Genomic DNA, 20,680 nt, shown 5'->3' with positions numbered 1-20,680 from the left:
ACCTAGTATTTCCACAATAACACTACAATTTGCATGGCATTGCAAATACTCAACAGTGCAAGGTCCACTTCTTTTATTTTTATTCTCAGTGTATGTCATGTACCCATATCCGAGGAACAGTCAGTGGTTGCTAATCATTTGAATGGATGTCTCTAGTGTGCCCTCAACAGTGCCTAATTTTCTGATGACTGCCCTGCCAACCTATATTACATTTAAATGTTCGCTCTAGTTGGTGACTCGTTTCTGCCACATCCACAGGACTTCCCCTTTTGTCATTGTTAAGGATTTCAGTGTACGTCTTTTCCCTGTACATCCCTGAAAACTATACTATTTCTTATGACCCCATCCCACTCTTACCAGTAATCCTAACCTGATTAACCCAAGACACACTCCCATTTGTTACCACATGTTTATCTGATCAGTGAAGAGAAAAAAAAAGAGAATGTATGGGGAAAGTTTGAGCTTGTTCCTAATTCTCACTTTTAATGCCTGTTGTTTTTCCTACTTCCTTCCCCTATTCTCATCTGAGACCCTTGGCTCTCCTTTCCATAGGAATTATCAGATAAGAACTGGGAGAGTTCCCGTCCCTAGGCTGAAACAGGAAGTGCTTTGTTCATGGTGACTCCTTTCAGAATTCAGAAAGCATTTTCCAGGAGCAGCATTATTAAAAATAGTAATTAGATTTTAGAAAACTGTAATGGTTTGGCAACGTGCATTAAATAGACTCACCTGAAGATCTATCCCTGTTTACACTAAAACTCCATGAAGAAGTTTCTCATAAATATCTCGGTTGACTTACAGGAGTTCCCACTGTGGCACAGTGAGAATCTAACTGCAGCAGCTCAGGTCACTACAGGGGGGTGGTGGGGGGTTCGTGGGTTCTATCCTTTAAAAAGGATCTGGCATTGCCACAGCTGCAGCATAGGTCTCATCTGCAGCTCTGATTCAGTCCCTGGCCTGGGAACGTCTATATGCCATAGCTGCAGCCATTTGAAAAAAAAAAACAATCTCAGTTGACTCATACAGAAACTTGTGGCCCTTACCCACCTCATAATTGGGGTAGAAGTTGGGGAATGGCTGCCTCTACCAGAAAAATCAGAGAGTGACCTTATTTTCTTTTTGCTTTTCAGCCTTAGAAATGATACAAACCTGTAGAGCTTTATGTGTTTGTTTTGTATCCTCAGCACTTGGCATAGTGCCTAGCACAGAGGTTCAATAAATATTTGTTGAAGAAATGATTGTGCCATTGTGGAGTATCATTTTAAGATTGTCATAGTATTATCAAATGAATTATTAAATTTTACAGCCTGCCCTAAATGTGCTGAAACATACTGCCTCTGGTTTTAATGTTAACAGACGCTTAGGTGCTTGTTGCACATGTTTTCCTAAAATATCCTTTTTTCTACATGAATCCAATTTTAGTTACGTTAGGCAGCTTCTGACAAGTTGAAAGAGCAGCTCGAGAAGCAAGAGCTATAATTAAGAGAGTATTTTGATATGATACCATTCAGAATTAGGCACAAGTGTTGTATTTAGTCTGTGCATACAGCCTGTAAGTGGTGAAGTTCCCTTCTGAGGCTTAAACTCTATGCAGTTTAGGTGAAATGAGTAAGTTCCCCCAAAGTGGTCCATCTTTTAAACAGTCTATTGTTAGATAAAATGAATAGCAGCTGGGGGTCCAAACTGTTTCAGTCCTTTGAGAGAAGCAACTGCCATACTAGATTCTTTCAAACAAAATGAAATCTTGTTTTATTTGTGGGATAATTTTTGGTTTACTTTGGTTGGTTTGTTTTTGTTATTTTTGTTTGTTCTGGTTCTGTAGTCCGTCACGATTTTACTGCATTCTTTCTATATAGCTCTTGCTTAACAGCAAGTACTGTTGCTCCTCTTGGACTAATACAACAGCTTACTAATTTTCCTCCATTAAGTATTCTTTTTAATTTGTGTTTAGTTGGTTGAAAAGGTTTTGGTCTTTGTCCCAATAGCTATGACTGGTTTTTCCTTTCTAAATTAAAAAAACCTTATCTTTTTGTTTTTACTTTCTCCTTACCTTCAAAATAGATTTTTTTTTTCCTGAACATAAAATCAGTTCTTTAACCTTGCATCTCTGAAAAAAACCATGTTCACTGTTGCTGTTAAATAAATAGTAGGTCACATTGGTAAGGGCTGGATTTATATAGTTTCCATAGTTTGTAATTATATCCTATCTATAGAATTATAATTATGAAAGAGCTTCATTCCTTTCCCAAAATTCCTGCAAAGTGCCAGATTGCAGCTACACCCTTATAGAGCCCCCACAGTTCTTTTTCTCCCACAAATATAAAAGCCTCCCCACTCTTCTGTTGCAGCCAAGACATATTTGGCACAGAACCAGGGAAGCCAATAGAAAATAATGTAATATTCGGCTTCTTCTGTATTTGAAGTCTAATTCTTACAGAGGCCATTTATACAGTATTTGGTCCTAGTTGAACTTTACATAAAGTGATTTTCTGTTTTAGAAGAGATTACATCAGAGAAAAGCATTCTTAATGGAAATCTCTCCCTTTGACCACTTTCTTTTCTTAAATAAGAACACTGTGGGAAATCCTTCCACAGATAAAGCAGATTACATTGGTCATGAATCAGAGGAGGTTGGGGTGGGACCTCACAGTTCAGTAAGAGAGGCTCGGCTCATTATTCTGAGAAAAGCTAGGAAAGGCTTCCCATAGTGTGATTACTCTAGAGGAAGATGAGGGAACCTTAATTTTAAAAATTTGGAAAAGAGATTTGACTTCCAATAAAAGTTAAATAGTTTGAGTTTTTTACATTGGGTATATATTATATCTACACATCTCAGATCTGATGCAAAGCCACACATAGCTATGACTAAGTAAAATCTGTCCTGTATTAGAATCATTTTATTTTAAAGCTTCTGCAACAATAAATGGTAAAAATATTACAACTTTCACAGAGAGTTAGCTCACAGAGTCTTGAATTCCTTTCCACTGATGCCACAAGCATAAAACAGGTATAATTCTTCTGAAGTCTAGGAAAGAATTTTGTTGTTTTTGGCCAAAGGCCATTTCAGAATTTCCCAAGCAAGAAAATTTAGACAAAAATGGTGTAGTTAGGACAAAGTTAGAAATATATTTAGCATATAGGACTGTAATATTTAACTCTTGTGAGTTTTTTAAGCAGCCAGGTTAAAAATAAAAAATCTAAATGACACATATATCTCTGTGGTGAAACAATAAATGATTTACGTTTGCCAAAAATATTCTTAAAATAATAATAATTGTAAGGCTTTTATGATAGTGCCAAAAATACAGAACAAAAGTTATCATGGAAGGTGCTATGGCTCAAGAAAAAGTTCACTGTAAGTTGAGTCTGACATCTGCTTTTGGTCATGGCCTTGTTTCTGTTATGGAAATAGATTATTATAATGTCTGGTCTGAGATGAGGAAAATGAAACTGAATTTAGATATTACCATATATTGTCCTATACAGCAAGCTTATCAAGTGCGTTTGCATTTTTTTAAAATCAGATAATAACAGACCTGTGGGAGTTCCCGTTGTGGCTCAGCAGGTTAAAAACCTGACTGTGCCTGTGAGGATGTAGATTCAATCCCTTGCCTCACTCAGTGGGTTAAGGATCTGGTATTGCCCCAAGCTGCGGCATAGGTCACTGATGTTTTGGCTCATATCTGGTGTGGCTGTGGCGTGGGCATGCAGCTGCAGCTCCGATTCAGCCCCTAGCCTGGAAACTTCAGTATGCCATAGGTGTGGCCATTAAAAAAAAAAAAAAGAACCTGTGAATATACTTAAATGTACTCAAAGTTGAAACATTCTTTGTCACTGATAAGCCTGGATGTAACAATTCTTTGACCAAAAATGATCTATTGTGATAGATGATTTTTAGGAAGAGCTTTTAGGATGGGTGTGGGTAGTTGAGATCTTTGATAAAGATTACATAAACATAATAACCCTATATATAAAAACATACAGTACATAATAACCCTATATACCCAAACCCAAAATATAACTCTGAGAAGTCCAATTTCTTCCTGGATATAAACTGGAATATTAGGAAGCAAACAGAAGTTTATTTAGGGAATTAAATTATGAGGTTTTTAAATTTACCTTCATAATCTTTACTATGAAACATGTTTTAGAAGGGAATCAATCAGTGGTCATTTGGGGCCATATTTTCATGTATTTTTTATAGTTGGCTGATATTTTTTATTCCTAGTCTGAGTAATGTTCATACATGAAATCCTAGCTATATTAATATATGCCTTGTATGCATATTGTATCTGGCTTGTCATTTCATACTCTTAACTCTATCTTTTGAAGAGCAAAAGTTTTTCATTTTGATGAAGCCTGGTTTATTAATGTTTCTTTTATGGATTTTGCTTTTAGTATCACATATAAGGAATCTGCCTAACCAAAGTCAGAAAGGTTTTCTCCTATATTTCTACAATTTTATAGTTTTAAGTTTTACATTTGAGTCTATGATACAACTTCAATTACTTTTATTACATGGTACAATATATGGATCCAAAAAAAATTTTTTTTTGTATTTCAACTGTTCTTAGCCCGATTTGTTAAAAAGATTATCCTTCCTCTATAGAATGGCCTTGACACTTTTGTCACAGTCCATTTTCTGTATATTTGTGGGTTTATTTCTGGACTCTCTTCTGTTTTATTGATCTGTTTGTCTACCTTGATGCCCATACTACATTGTCTTGATTACGGCAGCCTTTTACGTGTCTTAAAAATCAGGTAGTGTTTTTTGTTTTTGTTTTTCCTTTTTTGGCCACTCCATAGCATATAGAGTTCCCGGGCCAGGGATCAGCCATAGCAACTCAGGATCCGAGCCGCATCTGCAACCTACACCACAGCTCATGGCAATGCTGGATCCTTAACCCACTAAGCGAGGCCAGGGATCAAACCCGCAACCTCATGGTTACTAGTCAGATTCGTTTCTGCTGAGCTACAATGGGAACTCCTCTATATGAATTTTAGAATCAGCTTATCAGCTTCTCCAAAAATCCTATTAGAATTCTGAGTGGCATTGCATTGAACTTGTAGATCAATTTGGGGAAAATCAACATCTTAACAAAACTGTATTTGCTAATCCATGAACATGGTACTTCTTTCCCTTTATTTAGGTCTCTCTGCAATGCTTCGTATTTCTCATTGTATAGGTGTTTTGGCATCTTTTGTCAGATTTATCACTATTCATATTTTTCATGATTATTATAAATGGCACTTTTTAGAGCCGCACCACGGCATATGGAAGTTCCCAGGCCAGGGACTGAATCTGAGCCACAGCAGCAATCTGTGCTGCAGCTGCAGCAACACCAGATTCTTTAACCCACTGTCATGGGCCAGGGATCAAACCCAGGCCTCCACAGCTACCCAAGGCACTGCAGTTGAATTCTTAACCCACTGCACCACAATAGGAACTTCATGGCATTGTTTTTTAAATGTTACTTTCTCATTGTTTATTGCTGTAATACAGACATGAAATTGATTTTATATATTGATCTTTATCCTGCAACCTTGCTAATCTCAATTTATTCTAATAGCTTTTTTAAATAAATTCCATTGAATTTTCTACAATCATGTCTGCAAATAAAGATAATTTTACTTATTTCTTTCCAATTTGATTTCCTTTTATTTCTTTTTTTGCCTTATTACATTGACTGGAACCTCCAGTACAAAGTCAAATACAGGTGGTATGGATATCTTTGTCTTCTTCCTGATCTTTAGGAGAAAACGCTTTTTCATCATTAAAGAAGATGCTGGCTATAGGTTTTCATAAATGTTCTTTTTCAGACTGAGGAAACGTCCTTCTGATCCTAGTTTGCTGAGAGTGTTTATCAGAAATGGATAAAAATGTCATGTGCTTTTTCAATAGGTTAAGGATCTAGCATTTTCAACTGCAGTGGCTGGGGTCACTGCTGTGGTGTGAGTTCAGTCCCTGGGCTGGGAACTTCCACATGCTGCAGGCACAGCCAAAGGAAAAAAAAGTAAACTCTTGGTTAATGGCCACGTGAATTGGGTGGTACGTCCTCATGATGGACTCTTGTGTGGCTATTTTAAAGTATGATGCACATGATGAACTTTTGTGTTCCTACATTGTGATGCTAGATTTACAAAGCAGATCATAACATTAAATATATCCTTTAGGAGTTCCCGTTGTGCAGCAGAAACAAATCTGACTAGTGTCTGTGAGGATGTGTGTTCAATCCGTGACTCGCTCAGTGGGTCAGGGATCCGGTGATGCCATGATCTATGATGTAGGTCACAGACACGGCTCGGAGCCTGCATTGCTGTGGCTGTGGTATAGTTTGACCCCTAGCCTGGGAAATTCTGTATGCTGTGGGTACAGCCCTAAAAAGCAAATAAATAAATAAATCCTTTAATCTCAATGATAAAGAATAAAAGACTCAAATAAATAGATTGAAATTTGAATGTTAATTCTGGTTGTCCCTAGGTGTGGAATCATATTGCATTTTAATTTTTTCATTAAAACTTCTATATTATAGTAAATTAAAATCAGAAACTTATTTTTAAATAGCAATAATCTTGTACAACAACTTCTTGCTCAAATTTCTGTTTAGTAACAGCCTTGCTCTAAGAAGATAATTTAGCCATATATTGTTTACTTTGTAGGAAAATATATTAGAGCCATATAGAACTATAGTTGAATTATTGCCTTTTTGTTGTTCCTGATATTGTTAATACTACTCTTTTCCAACTCACCCTAAATAACTCAACTGTCTCTGCCTCAGAAACCTGTGTTATAAAGCTATCCAATAAAAAGACCACAGAGTTTAGGGGAAGAAGAAAAACGGCTGTGATTAAAGATATCATACCAGTCTAAAGAAGTATCTTTCAAACATTTTTGAAATACATTTCACTGTTTTGCCACAATCCAGGACACACATACATACCTACATACATATATTAACTAAACAAAAATTTCACTAAAATGTACACTAATTTTATATTTTACTATATTTATACTATACCATACTGTAATCACTATTTTTTTTTTTTTTGCTCTTCATCTTTCTGCTGATTGTGACCCCCACTAACCTAGATTCATGATCCTGTCTAGAAATTTATGCTACAGATGTACTTGGACCTATACAATAAAGTGTGCATGTAAGGGTATTTATTGCAGCATTGTTCATGACAGCAAAATGCTAGAACAACTTATGTATATATTAGTAGGGTTCTGGTCAAGTAAATTATGGTATATTATACAGTAGAATAGTCTGCAACTGTTAAAGAAATTGGGAGCTAGATCTTTATGTATAATATTCTCCAAGATATAGAAAGTGAAAAAATAAGGCCCAGAACAGTGTACCCAGTAAAAGAAAAAAGAAACAGTATAAGTTGCAACTGGTGAGGCCAGAAATACATCTAAAAGCCTCTTCCTTCCTTCCCTTTGGTTTGGTTCCCTTCAGAGTGGTAGGATCTCCCAAAGTGGTCTGCCCTGGGACCTGGGAAGGGAATGAAATTAGTAAAAGGAAAGTACCAGGTGTGGTGGTGGGTTAGTCTGGCCAAAAAGAGCCAAAAGAAGCAGGAAAGGCTGGTCATATGTATGGGATGTCTATAAATTGGTTATCTATAAAAAAGAAGACAGCATTCTTAAGTGATTAAGTATCTTTGCTGCATTCAGAAAAACATTGAGCTCATATATAACAGCGAATTCTTAAAAATAATTGTCTGATATTAGCTATTGGCTATTCTCCAAGATAACAGTAAGTGAAAAAACAAGATGCAACTTTTTATCATGTCATCATTTATATTACAAATTGTGGCATTTAGGGCTTTGAGAGTGAAGGTACCAGAAAAACAACCACAGCTCTCATTTAACTGACATCTTCCTATGGGCAGTTTTTCTTATGCCTTTGAGGAGAGAAAGGGGAATTCATCTTGTAAAATGCTACCTATTTAGAGAACACACAGTTCTGTAGCAGTTGGGGAAAACTTCAGAAAAGGTTATAACAGTGGGGAATTTTGTTGCATTTTTCAACCTGAAACTAAAACAAATGAAAAGGGGAAACAGCTTATTCCTGTTATTTTGACTTCCTCTTATTGTGTCTTCCTTGCATGCGTTAGCTTTGTGATTTGGGATTAATCAGAGGTTATTTCTGGTTGCCCCCATAAAGAAAAGAGAGAGGAAGACAAAGAGCATGCTTCTAAAATTAAAGTCTGTGGTCCTTCATTTAATATTTCAGTTCAGCCAATTGTAGGAATGAATTGAAAGACAGGAGGAAACTATCTTGTGTGTTTGCTGAAAATCTTTATGGAAAAGGAGGAACATTTACAGAATGAAGCTGAGAATTTTATTATATAGGATATTATTTCTTTAGAAAAGTAAGCAATTTATCTATTCCACCAAATTCTTCTCATGTATATACAAAGATGCTCACTGCAGTATTATTTAATACATTGTATTTGAAAGCTACAAACAGCCTAATTTCACTTGTCCATCAGTAAAGTATAGGTACATAACTGATTCATCCTGATTATGGATTATTACATAATTGCTTTTTTTTTTTTAAACAAGCAAAAAAAGGCTATGTACTTACTGACTTAGAAAGCTCTTTAAGGCACAGTAAGTGAAAACAAGCTGCACAACAGTTTTACAGAAAATAGTATCTGTGTAATTACACACACACACACACACATCCCCACGCACACATGTATATGCTTGGAAAAGGTATGGAAGCATGCCCATCATACTAAGAAATTTCTGAAAGGAAAGAGAGATTGGGTTACATTTAGGAAAGACTTAAGCGTTATCTATGTAGTTAAAATTTTTATTTTTTTATAAGAAATATTCATTTGCTAATGGTAAAATTAAAATTAAAATTATATTTGCAAGAATTATAGTATAAGCAGTGGGTGGGCAAGTTAAGAAGAATGTTTACTTTTTAACTGTCTTCTAGGTAGTTTATACTTCTCACAGAAATCTATATTAATTTGAAAATGTAGTTAAGGAAGTAGAGACCAGCACAGATGCCTAGGGAAAGCATAGGCTTGTTTTAGATCCCTAATATCCCTACCTCTACATCCCTAATGTTCCCCAAAAAAAGCAGTAAATTTCTGACTGATTTTCAAATTCTGCCTTTGTGCAGGATACCTAAGTTATTCCTTGAGAGTGGATTCTTTTATACATCATGGACTCAAGTAAAGCTGACAGTATATGTATGAGAAGCCCCATGATTAAAATTTCAAGAAATTTAATATCATAGCAGGAGACCTACAGCCCTTCAAAGTATTTTTCCTATCTTTAGTTTCATATGTGTAATTCATAATATTTCATTGTTTAACAACAAAAAGTGTCTTCTGCCTCAGTAAACCAACTTCACCTAGTGAATGCTAAGATATGCCTAAGCTCAAAAAAAATTTTTAATCTAATTCAATACCTAACATGTTGTCTATTCAACAAAAGACTGAATTCATTAGTAGAAATGAGTATGAGATTGTATTATTATTTAATTCAGAAGTCTTCTTAATGATTTGAAATTTCATATCTGGAACTCTTCATATAAACATAATAAATTTGTGTATACTTCTAATGAATTTCTCTTTTTCTTTCTACTGGATTAGTGATGGTATGAGAACTTATTCATGCTGACAGGCTTCACAGATGATATATTTTCATCTCTCTTTTCTTTAGTATTTCTTTTTTTCATTAAATATAAGCTTTATGGGGAGGGGGCGGGCAGGTACTGTATCTTGCTGCACTGCATCCCAAATATCTAGAACCTAGTAAATTCTTCAGAAATACCTGTCATCTAAGAGAATAAGTTAAGGCCCTTTAACTCGAATGTATTTAAGCTCCAAAAAATATATTTTTGAGAAGAGAGGCTTACCTATAGTGATATAGTTTGCCAACTAAAAATTGTCATTCACCATCTGGTCCTACTAGCCACTGCAGTTGCTGACCTTCACACCCGAAAGGAGTTCAGGGCAGAGAATAGGAGTAAGGCCCTCTGTGCCTTGGTAAAAACTGACAGAACAGACCTTCAAATAGGTATTTTCCGATTTTATGAGCCCAATTTCTCAAATGTAGAAAAGCACTGAAATCATTAACAGGGACACCCACTTCTCGTGACTAGCAGCCACCTTCCGCCAAGACGTGTGCTTGATTGCATGTATTCTCTTCACCAAAATCACTTGTGTGCAGACCTCCCTAATCTGAGAGGCCGTCTCCCAGGCTAGAGTCCTCATTTTGACCCCAATAAAACTGAAGTTGGCGTCCCCTGCTGGCTCAGCAGGTTAAGGATCCAGCATTGTCACCACAGTAGCTGGGATTGCTGCTGTAGCACCGGTGTGATCCCTAGCCTGGGAACTTCTACATGCCATGGACGTGGCCAAAAAAAACCCTTAACTCACAACTTCCATGTTGTGCTTTTTTTTTCAGTCAACAAGTTTCACAACTTAACTGTTGCTGATAATGCCCATGCAGTGACATTATTTATATCTCACTCATACTAAGAAAGAACAATTTGTTCTTCATACAGGAAATCGTTGCTTTGTGTTTGCTTACATATTCATAGTAGAGGATACCAAATAATTAGGATATGTACCCTTGTTCACTACGTATCTGTATTCAACTAAAACAAAAAAAATCAACTGCCGTTTTACTTTGGTATCCTTTCCTGTCAATTTGGGATCTGCATTCCCTGATTGGGTTAGTAAGGGGATTTTATGAGTATCAGAGAAAATGGTACAGTATTTTTTTAAGAGTACAGTATTGCTTGTCTGTCGTCTTCTGTCTAGATACATACAAAAAATATATATTGTCTCCCAGACTTTTCAGCTAAGAACTCCATGGGTATCTGTCTAAATTACACAAGTCCTTTTTCTGTCTTTCAGAATGTATTTATTTATCCCTATTTTTCCAGTGTTGTTTTTGGTTTTGGCTTTCCCAGAATCTTCATTATCCTCCCTTTCTCTGCCTTTCAAATTGATATCTCAGTTCTTTTCTCTTTAAAATCTTCCTGTCAGTCTCTTGTCTTTCCTTTCCTGGCAGTATCTTTCATCAGTGGGACAGATAACCCACATCAGATCTAGAAATCATCTAGGAAAAGAATACTAGAACAAAATCTTAGAGGCTTAGAATAGAGCCAGTTTTCATGTTCTTTATGGGATTAAAATATCCCATTCTTGTCCCTAGTGACTTTTAAAATTTCCTAATAGGATCATCACTCTTAAAAATAAAAAGGAAGGAAGGGCTTACATATCTCCAAAGAAAGACCTCCTGTTCTTCTTCTGATCCAGGCATGTTCTAATCTCCTTCAGTACACTTTTATCATGAAGATAAAGGCAGTCTTGGCTTGGGATTACTGGAATTAATAGTAGCAGTGTTCAACTTTCATATGCTCAATTTCACCATACATTCAATGCCTTACTGTAGTGAGAAACGTTACCAGTTTACTTTTTTTTTTTTTTTTTTTTTTTTTTTGCTTTTTAAGCCACCCCCATGTTATATGGAAGTTCCCAGACTAGGGGTCGAATTGGAGCTACAATTGTCAGCCTACACCACAGCCACAGCAACACCAGATCTGAGCTGCATCTGTGGCCTACACCACAGCTCACTGCAGCGCCAGATCCTTAACCCACTGAGCAAGGTCAAGGATCAAACCCAAAACCTCATGGTTCCTAGTCAGGTTCGTTGACTGCTGAGCCATGAAAGAAACTCCACCAGTTCACATTTTAAACTACCATTGAACACCCCACAATGCATTTATAACCCACCTTTTACTTTTCATTCTTGGCTTCTTTCCCCCCTCTCCCCATCCATTCTCTAAAGAAAAACTATTCTTCCCTAATTAGGGTGCCATGCCACCTGTATGACTGCTGGTTGAAACCAAAGAGCTACTACCTTCCTCTACATAAGGCTGCAGTGACAATAGAAATTGCCATCCTTCCATCCTCTGACTTGTGACATGGAGCTTGTTAGGATGTATAATTAGCACTGTCCTTGCTTCTGTTTGCCTGCCCTGATGTCTTGTGCTCACTGCGGTGTAGTTCTCAAACCACACTGGTCCCCCTCTTTCATTCTACTCTGCTCTACACTCCCCTTGACTTCCCCCACCCCCACAAACTTCTTATTCCTGTTGACTTGATAAACATTATCAAATTATTATTAACACTTCTCAGCCAAGGAAGGACCCTTATCCTAAGATCTCACATTTGAGCAGCTTGTTTCTTGCCATGTTTCCTTATGGTATTAATTTGTGTTTTGTGATTTACGAATCTTCCTTCAAACAAATTTTCAAGTTTAGACCCATTATGCAATTACACCACTTCAAATCCTTCTCCACAGAATCCTCTACCTAGAGGAAGAAGATACCCTTTCACATCTAATTTAGTGAGTTTTTTGTTTGTTTGTTTGTTTGTTTGGTTTTGGCTTTTTAGGCCCAATCCTGTGGCCTATGGAAGTTCCCAGGTTAGGGGTTGAATTGGAACTGCAGCTGCTGGCCACAGCCACAGCAACATAAGATCCTTAATCCACTGAGCAAGGCCAAGGATTAAACCCGCATCCTCATGAATACTAGTCGGGTTCGTTACCACTGAGCTATAGCAGAAACTCCTAGCTCTTTTTTAATATTTTAACATGGAAGTTAGTTTCTACTCTGTTAATACATAGTGAGCAAAAGAGCCTGAGCATATCTGTAATAAAGATGTCTTTCAAATTCATAGTTACTTAGTGTCACACAGTTATGGTCTGTGGCCTGGGTCTCCTTATATTTCAGAGACTGTTCTTGAATTGTGTGGCCCCCTGCCACCTCATGGTGTTTCCTGTGATTCAATAAATTGCTGATAGTCCCATTTTTCTGCCAGAACCCACCCACTTCCAGGGTTGGCCTTTTCCTTCCTATTCCTTATGAGGATAAGGTCTGAGTCTTAGAAAGTTCTGATCAAAGAAATTGTACTTGGTGTTCCTCTAAACATTAATGGTATTGTTTAGAAAACATTTAAATAAGCAGAAGCAGCTTGTTTATTTCTGTTTAGGCCTTAAACTTGTCTGGCAAATTTTAAGCTCCTTGAGAGCAGAGGCCACATTTTACCTGGTCAAATCTCTATCCCCCTATCCTTGCCCACATCACTTAGCAATATATAGTACCCAGCAAGCATTAAGTATTCAGTATAAGCATTGAAAGTATGTGTCCCTATGAATGATCCAGAAAATTTTCTCAGACCTCTGCAAGGTGGATTTTGATTGTCTAACCCTTATAACAGACTTTTTTTTTTTTTTTCATTTGTATATATGCTGTTAGGCCAAACTTTTCTTGGTTTGTGGGTTTTTATAATGTTCATCAGTTTAATAATTCTGACTCCTTTTTATGTCCATTAGAATTTACATATTTATTATAGCTCAAAATGTTAAAAATCATAGATTCAGGAATCAGACTTTTTAGGTTCTAAACTCTATTTTAGTGTCTTTTAAGCTTTTTGACAGGGACACGTAGTAAAAGGTAGACTTTGCATTGTGACCCAAGGGACACATGAACACATGCATGTGTGTGCGCACACACACACATACACACACATCTCTATTCTTTGTGGGTTTTTTTTTTTGTTTTTTGGGGTTTTTTTGTTTTTTGTCTTTTAAGGGCTGCACCCAAGGCATATGGAGGTTGCCAGGCTAGGGGTCAAATGGGAGCTACAGCTGCTAGCCTACTCCACAGCCAGAGCAACTTGGGATCTGAGTTATATCTGTGACCCACACCACAGCTCACGGCAATGCCAGATCCTTAACCCATTGAGTGAGGCCAGGGATCAAACCTCCATCCTCATGGATACTACTAGTCAGGTTCGTTAACCTCTGAGCCATGATGGGACCTCCACACACATCTCTATTCTTATGCCAGAAGAAGTTTCTCAAAACAGTGGTTACAACATTCAGTCTCTGTGAGGTTTTCTATTCTGTTCTACTTCACTTTTAAGCTACTGATCAAGACCTACTAAATTGAAATTCATTTCTATGAAGTCCTGGGAAATATCTGCTTATATGTATTCCTCATTCAGCTAACGTATTCAGAACTTACTACTATATACCATTTACTGTTCCCCTCCACTACTAAACTGGCTTTGTGACCTTGGGAAAGTTGCATGTTAATGTTCTCTTTCTACTATAAAATGGAGGTAAAGTGATGTCTACCTCCAGAGGAGCGCTATTAGGATGAGATGAGGTATGCAAGCACTGAGCGCACTGCTGGGTGCATAATAAGCACTCCAGGAGCTCCTGTCGTGGTGCAGTGGAAACGAATCCGACTAGGAACCATGAGGTTTCAGGTTCGATCCCTGGCCTCGCCCAGTGAGTTAAGGATCCAGCGTTGCCATGAGCTGTGGTATAGGTTGCAGACATGTCTTGGAGCCCAGGTTGCTGTGGCTGTGGTGTAGGCCAGCAGCAGCAGCTCTGATTAGACCCCCTAGTCTGGGAACTTCCATATGCCACAGATGCAGCCCTAGAAAGACAAAAAAAAAAAGCACTCTGGTGTGAGCACCTCCTTTGTTGTTTCTGCTGTTGTTATTACTATTAAATTACTTTGAACTTCCCATTGTTTCTGAAACACTATATATAAAGCATATATTCCATATAACTTAATTTTTCCCTTAAACTCGCATTATATATATTTGTATTTTTAAACTAGAGATGTAATTTAAATGTAGTAAAAATTCACAGATCTTAAATGTTCAGTTGAATAAGTTTTGACAAATGCACACATTATTTGACCTACTCTGCTATCAAGGCATAAGTAATCACATCACATCAAAAAGTTATCTTATTCCTCTTCTTGGTCACTTGTCCCCCGCATACCCAGAGGCAACTGTTGTTCTGATTTTTTTCACCATAGATTAGTTTTGCCCATTAGAACAGTCACACAATATTTTCTTTCATGTCCACCTTTTTTTTGGTTCCGTTATAATGATCTTCAGGTTTATCATTGTCATTGTATGTGTCAGTAGTTTGTTTCTTCTTACTGTGGAATAGTATTTCATTATATGAATGCATCACATGTTATTTATCTGTTCTTCTAGTGATTGATATTTGATTGTTTTCAGTCTGGGGCTATTATGAATAAAGCTGCTCCAGGGAATTCTGTAAAAGTCTTTGTGGATATTTTCATTTTGTTTAGACAAATACGTAGAAGTGGAATTGCAGGCAGGCATTTTCTAACTTTATGAGAATCTTAATTTCCACCATTTATACTCCTGCCAGCCATATGAGAGCATTCTAGTTACTCCATATCCTTTCCAACATTTGATGTTGTCAGTCTTTAGTTTTACCCTTTCTAATGGCTGTGTACTAGTATCTTCTTATTGGTTTAATTTACATTTCCCTGCTCACTAATGAGTCAAGCACTTTTTCATATGCTCTTTGGCCATTCATACTTTATTTTTAGGTTGGTGATCCACCCATTTTTCGTGTATGGAATGAAGTAGGTGTCGATTTTCATTACATTTTAAGAGATGTAGGGTCCTCTAAAAGAGATTAAGATCTTATGCATCACTAAAAATTATACTTTTAAATAATTTATATTCAAGCATTAATTTGTTCAGCTCTCACAGAATCCCTTTACACATTTTCTTCCCCACCTCAAAAAGTTACTTATGTAGACCCAGCCCAGGATGTATATTTAACTTGTTTCAATCACATTCATAAACTAAAATAAAAAAATAGAAGAAAGACAAAAAACTCAACATACGTATTTCAATTTCATTAGGAGTTTTCTCACGATTCTCTGGAATTTGAATGTTGAACCAGCTACATTATACTGTTTACCGTATTCCTCCACCAGCAAGTAGTGTATTAGCTAGAAGTACCACACTTGTAGTTATTTGTACCAAACTTTACCATTTTTAGTCTTCAAAAGTATTTAGCACACTGTAGTGTAAATAATCGCTTTTATAAATATCTGAAGTTGCAGATTCACTCCAAAGGGAATCTTTGAAGTTCATTCTACTTCAGAGTCAGTTTCCTAAATATATAAATTGATATTTCCTTAAGTGATTATTCTAATATTTTTTAACTAACAGCGAAATGAAATATTCACCTCACTTAAAGTGATGAGAGTAAGGAGAGGCTAAGACATCAGGAAAGAGGCTAGAAAGTAAACTTCGTTATATGTCTTGGGCTTAAGGCAAAAATGCAAGATATAGGGAGAAGAAAGATGTGTGATACGTGCTTTTTCCTTCGAGTCACTTGCAATCTGGGCAGGATGAAAGAAAAGAAAAGTTGGAAATGTTTAATAATAAGGCAAGAAATAAATACCGATTGACCACATTACATAAAATGTCACATAGCAGTTCAAGATTGATTCCAAATGAATAGAATATTATTGGTTATCCAGGTTCCTGATACATTTTTAGTGATGTGGTACTTTTGTTTTGCTTTTTTTTTTCTTGTCTTTTTGCCTTTTTCTAGGGCTGCTCCTGCGGCACATGGAGATTTCCAGGCTAGGGGTCTAATGGGAGCTGTAGCCTCCAGCCTACGCCACAGCCACAGCAACTCGGGATCCGAGCCACATCTGCAACCTACACCACAGCTCACAGCAATGCCAGATCCTTAACCCACTGTGCAAGGCCAGGGATCGAACCCACAACCTCGTGGTTTCTAGTCGGATTCGTTAACCACTGAGCCACGACGGGAACTCCTTGTTTTGCTCTTAATAAAGATTTCCTAGCCTGATCCAGTTTCACAGAATTTTAACTCTGGAGGATCGGATTTAAGTCACTGAGTCAAAAATAAAGGAAAATCATATTCTAAATTTGGTTATTGAAATTTTCTTTTCTTTCTTTGTTTTTTTTTTTTTTTTTTTTTTTGCTTTTCAGGGCCGAATCCGCAGCATATGGAGGTTCCCAGGCTAGGGGTTGAGTCGGAGCTATAGCCACTGGCCTACGCCACAGCCACAGCCACAGCCACAGCCACACTGGATCTGAGCCTCGTCTGTAACCTACACCACAGCTCATGGCAATGCTGGATCTTTGCCATGAGCAAGGCCAGGGATCAAACCCACATCCTAGTTGGATCTGTTAACCACTGAGCCACGACGGGAACTCCCTCATTATTGAAAATTTTGATTCATATTTATAGTACTTTGTGCCAGGTACTATAGGAAGCATTTACATATTAAAATTTTTTTTTTTCTTTTTAGAGTCGCACCTGTGGCATATGGAAGTTCCCAGGCTAGGAGTCAACTGGGAGCTACACTTGCCGGCCTACACCACAGCCACAGCAACATGGGATCCGTTCCAAGTCTGCGACCTAACAGCTCAGGGCAATGCCGGATCCTTAACCCACTGAGCAAGGCCATGGATCGAACCTGCATCCTCATGGATGCTAGTCAGATTCATTTATGCTGAGCCACGATGGGAAATCCTCACTCATTTAATTTTTCTAACACACCTATAGGTAGATTGTTACCCTCATTCTACAGATGAGGAATCCAAGGCACAGAAAAATTATGGTTGTTGCTGAAGGTACACAATAGAAAGTAACAAGTAACAGTGACAAGATACAATCCAAGTTCTCTTGGACTCTAAAGCCCAAAAAATATTAAAGAAAATAAGCATATGGAAAAGGCCAGATTTGAGAATACGGCATTTATAGTTCAGTTGAATGAACACTGGGTTTTCAATAATGTATTAGAAATATTTTTTTAAATTGTGAAAATTGTCTCACTTTCCTCCCATGATAAATTTTGTGCCACTTTCCAAAAATGAAAGTTTAACTCAAATGAGGCTAAATTTGGGAGTTCCCATCGTGGCTCAGTGGTTAACGAATCCAATAGGAAACATGAGGTTGCAGGTTCAATCCCTGGCCTCACTCAGTGGGTTAAGGATCGGGCATTGCTGTGAGCTGTGGTATAGGTTGCAGATGCAGCTTGGATCCTGTGTTGCTGTGGCTCTGGCGTAGGCTGGCAGCTACAGCTCTGATTAGACCCCTAGCCTGGGAACCTCCATATGCCGCAGATGCATCCCTGAAGAGCAAATTAAAAAAAAAAAAAAAAAAAAAAAAAAAAAGAACCATTTTGGTATCATGTTCTTTTGTCTTTCTAGTCTGTGGCATAGAGGTTTTCAGATATTTTTAAAGGCATGATGTTTATACTGCTGATTACTTTTACAAATATCACTTCAGAATGGGCAATAAATGTCATCTTGTTATGGTATCAGCCTGAGTCTTAAAAATAAAACCTTGTACTTAAATATAAACCCCCAATTAGACTGTAATTCTTTACCTTTACATTTGGAACCACTGTTCATGTTGGTGATTATCATCCAAAGAATAAAGACATTGATTTCCTATTTTAAGACTGGAATATATACATATAAATTATACCATTATTTACATAATATATTATTGACCTATTTATGTGATGACATGACATTTTATACATATATAATTAGTATTATTATTTATTATAAAGAGAAGATGACTACTTCCTATTTATTTTTGTAGTTTATCATAGAAAAGCTGAAATTTTTGGAGAGGAAGTGTGGTAGACTCCAAGAATATTATGTGGTTTTATTTTCAGTTTTCAGTATTAGTGGGTTTCATTCATCCCATAACAGTAAAAATAAATGAGTAATAGATGATTAGTATGTTTGTCTGCTCTAGTGATACCCTCTATCATTGAATCTGTCTAACCAGCCAATTATTGTACTGTTGTCTGAAATTAAAGATCATTGTGTTTTCTGACAAGGTAGGAATTTTTTTTTTTTATTTATTTATTTTTGGTCTTTTTGCCTTTTCTGGGGCCGCTCCTGCAGTATATGGAGGTTCCCAGGCTAGGGGTCTAATCAGAGCTGTAGCTGCCGCCCTACACCAGCACCACAGCAATTCGGGATCTGAGCCGCATCTGTGACCTACTCACAGCAACACCGGATCCTTAACCCACTGAGCAAGGCCGGGGATCGAACCCGCAACCTCATGGTTCCTAGTCAGATTCGTTAACCACTGAGCCACGAAAGAAACTCCAGGAATTTCTATTCAGTTAAAATATACATTATCATTGAAGTAAAAATAATGAAATTGATTGATTTTAGCTGTATTACTGAACTCCTCCCCCCAAAAGTCAAATTCAGGTCACTTTAAAGTTCTTACAAAATAGCTGAGATATCATTAAAATAGTAAATAAAATTCAGCCTTGACAGTTTTTAGTATAGGTACTTATCCTCCATATTTTGACCTGCCATGTAAATGGCAGTGGTAGCATATCTAGTCATTTAGCTTGAGAGCCAGGCTCCAAGGTGGCGCCCAGTGATCACCCCCTCCTAAAAGTCACACCTTTATGAATCTGCACCCCCCCGCCCCCCCCCCCCACACACACACCAGAGTTGGTCTGTGTGGTAGATAGAATACATCAGAAATGTCACTTCTCTGAGATTAGGTTATAAAAGACCCTGGGACTTCCATCGTGGTGTTTCTGTGCCGTTCCTTCAGGTGCCTGTAGCCCTGGCCAACAGCTTGGCTGCAATCTCATGTGACAGGGCCAGAACCACCCAGCTCAGCCATCAGTCTCTCCCAGATTCCTGACCATCAGAAACTGTATGAGATAAAATGCCTACTATACATTAAAATTTGGGGGTAATTTGTTATGCAGGAATAGATAACCAATACACACCTCTGCTAAAGCTCTTCTTTCATGGGTCAAATCTTAACATCTCTTTTTGGTTATTTTTGTTGTTCTTATTTGTGCTGTTAAGCCTATAATCCATACAATTCACGTGACTGAAACATTAAGGTGGGTGGAAAATAACTATATTCTCTCTCCCACTTTCCAGTCCCGTGTTTGGTATGTAATAAATATAGACTCTTCCCATATTTGGATCCCATACTAGAATGTACTTAAAAGAATTGTTTTGTGACAAGAAGCCTTTTTAAGATTATTCCACAGATTCTTTTCATTTATGTGTGAAGCCACCAATTTTATATAACTTGTAATTACTATGCAAGTGATTATGAAATTACTGTGAAGCACTTCAAGAGAAAACAGACAGCTTAACAACTATTCTCAGACTAGTCTGAGACCTCACCAGAGAAGCTCCTCATCTTTTACTTATAACTCTGTGATGCTTATTAATTATACAGGATAATAATAGTATGGGTTTTGAAAAGTCATATTTTTAAGGATTAGTTAACTATATGCTCAAACCTGAGAGACAGCTTCTCAGCAGATGCGGAATCGAGACCACAGGTTGTACTCCCAGTTCTGCTCTCCCATTCCACCTTCTCCATGGTGTTCTGAAAAGGAAAAGGTCATAAAAATATTCAGATTTACTTTTTCCTTTTTGCCCTACTAAGTCAATGTTAGTACCAAAAAAAAAATTTTGTTTCTATGGTTTATCATATAGAAACAGTAATCATGAAAGATGTGACAGAAAAGTGGAATTTCAGCTTCTGGAAGAGTCTTTTCTCTTGCTTCCTTTGTTTGCTTTTCTAAACATGGATTTGCCTTAGGATATCATTAGCTACAATAGGTACTTTTATTGAATCCTGGGTTATCAATCTCATGTTTTTATACTTGAGCATAAAGAAACAGATGTTCTTAGTGAAAAGAAAACATTGATGAGCCCCAGGTTGTTTGACATTAGTGCTCTTAAAAAATGTAACTAAAAGATGGCTTTTTATTACTCTTGCCATGCTTTTAAAAAATAA

General features: G+C 37.1%; 2 protein-coding genes across 30 annotated transcripts in view; one reads left to right on the top strand and one right to left on the bottom strand.

Moving 5' to 3' along the window:
- Positions 1 to 20,680, bottom strand: part of ST7L (suppression of tumorigenicity 7 like) — a 187,498-nt gene that overhangs the window by 16,395 nt on the left and 150,423 nt on the right. For 13 of the 18 annotated variants that reach the window (XM_085023609.1, XM_021090755.2, XM_021090753.2 and 10 more), the window contains one exon: positions 20,141 to 20,266. In XM_085023609.1, the coding sequence (XP_084879735.1) occupies positions 20,156 to 20,266 (111 nt within the window). In that variant the 3' untranslated portion in view covers positions 20,141 to 20,155. Of the gene's footprint in view, positions 1 to 20,140; positions 20,267 to 20,680 lie in introns of those variants that run through there. The other 5 variants (XR_014844483.1, XR_014844488.1, XR_014844490.1 and 2 more) reach the window with 1 other exon arrangement.
- CTTNBP2NL (CTTNBP2 N-terminal like) overlaps positions 1 to 20,680 on the top strand; it is a 62,895-nt gene that overhangs the window by 27,847 nt on the left and 14,368 nt on the right. The window lies entirely within an intron of this gene.

This window comes from Sus scrofa, chromosome 4 (genome assembly GCF_054392235.1).
Source record: "Sus scrofa isolate SSC_HxYL_T2T_F1_AM1 chromosome 4, Sscrofa_HxYL_maternal_Yorkshire_Landrace_v2.0, whole genome shotgun sequence".
Lineage (NCBI taxonomy): Eukaryota > Metazoa > Chordata > Mammalia > Artiodactyla > Suidae > Sus > Sus scrofa.
The sequence above is the reverse complement of the archived record's forward strand: the minus strand, read 5'-3'. Positions and strand labels throughout refer to the sequence as shown.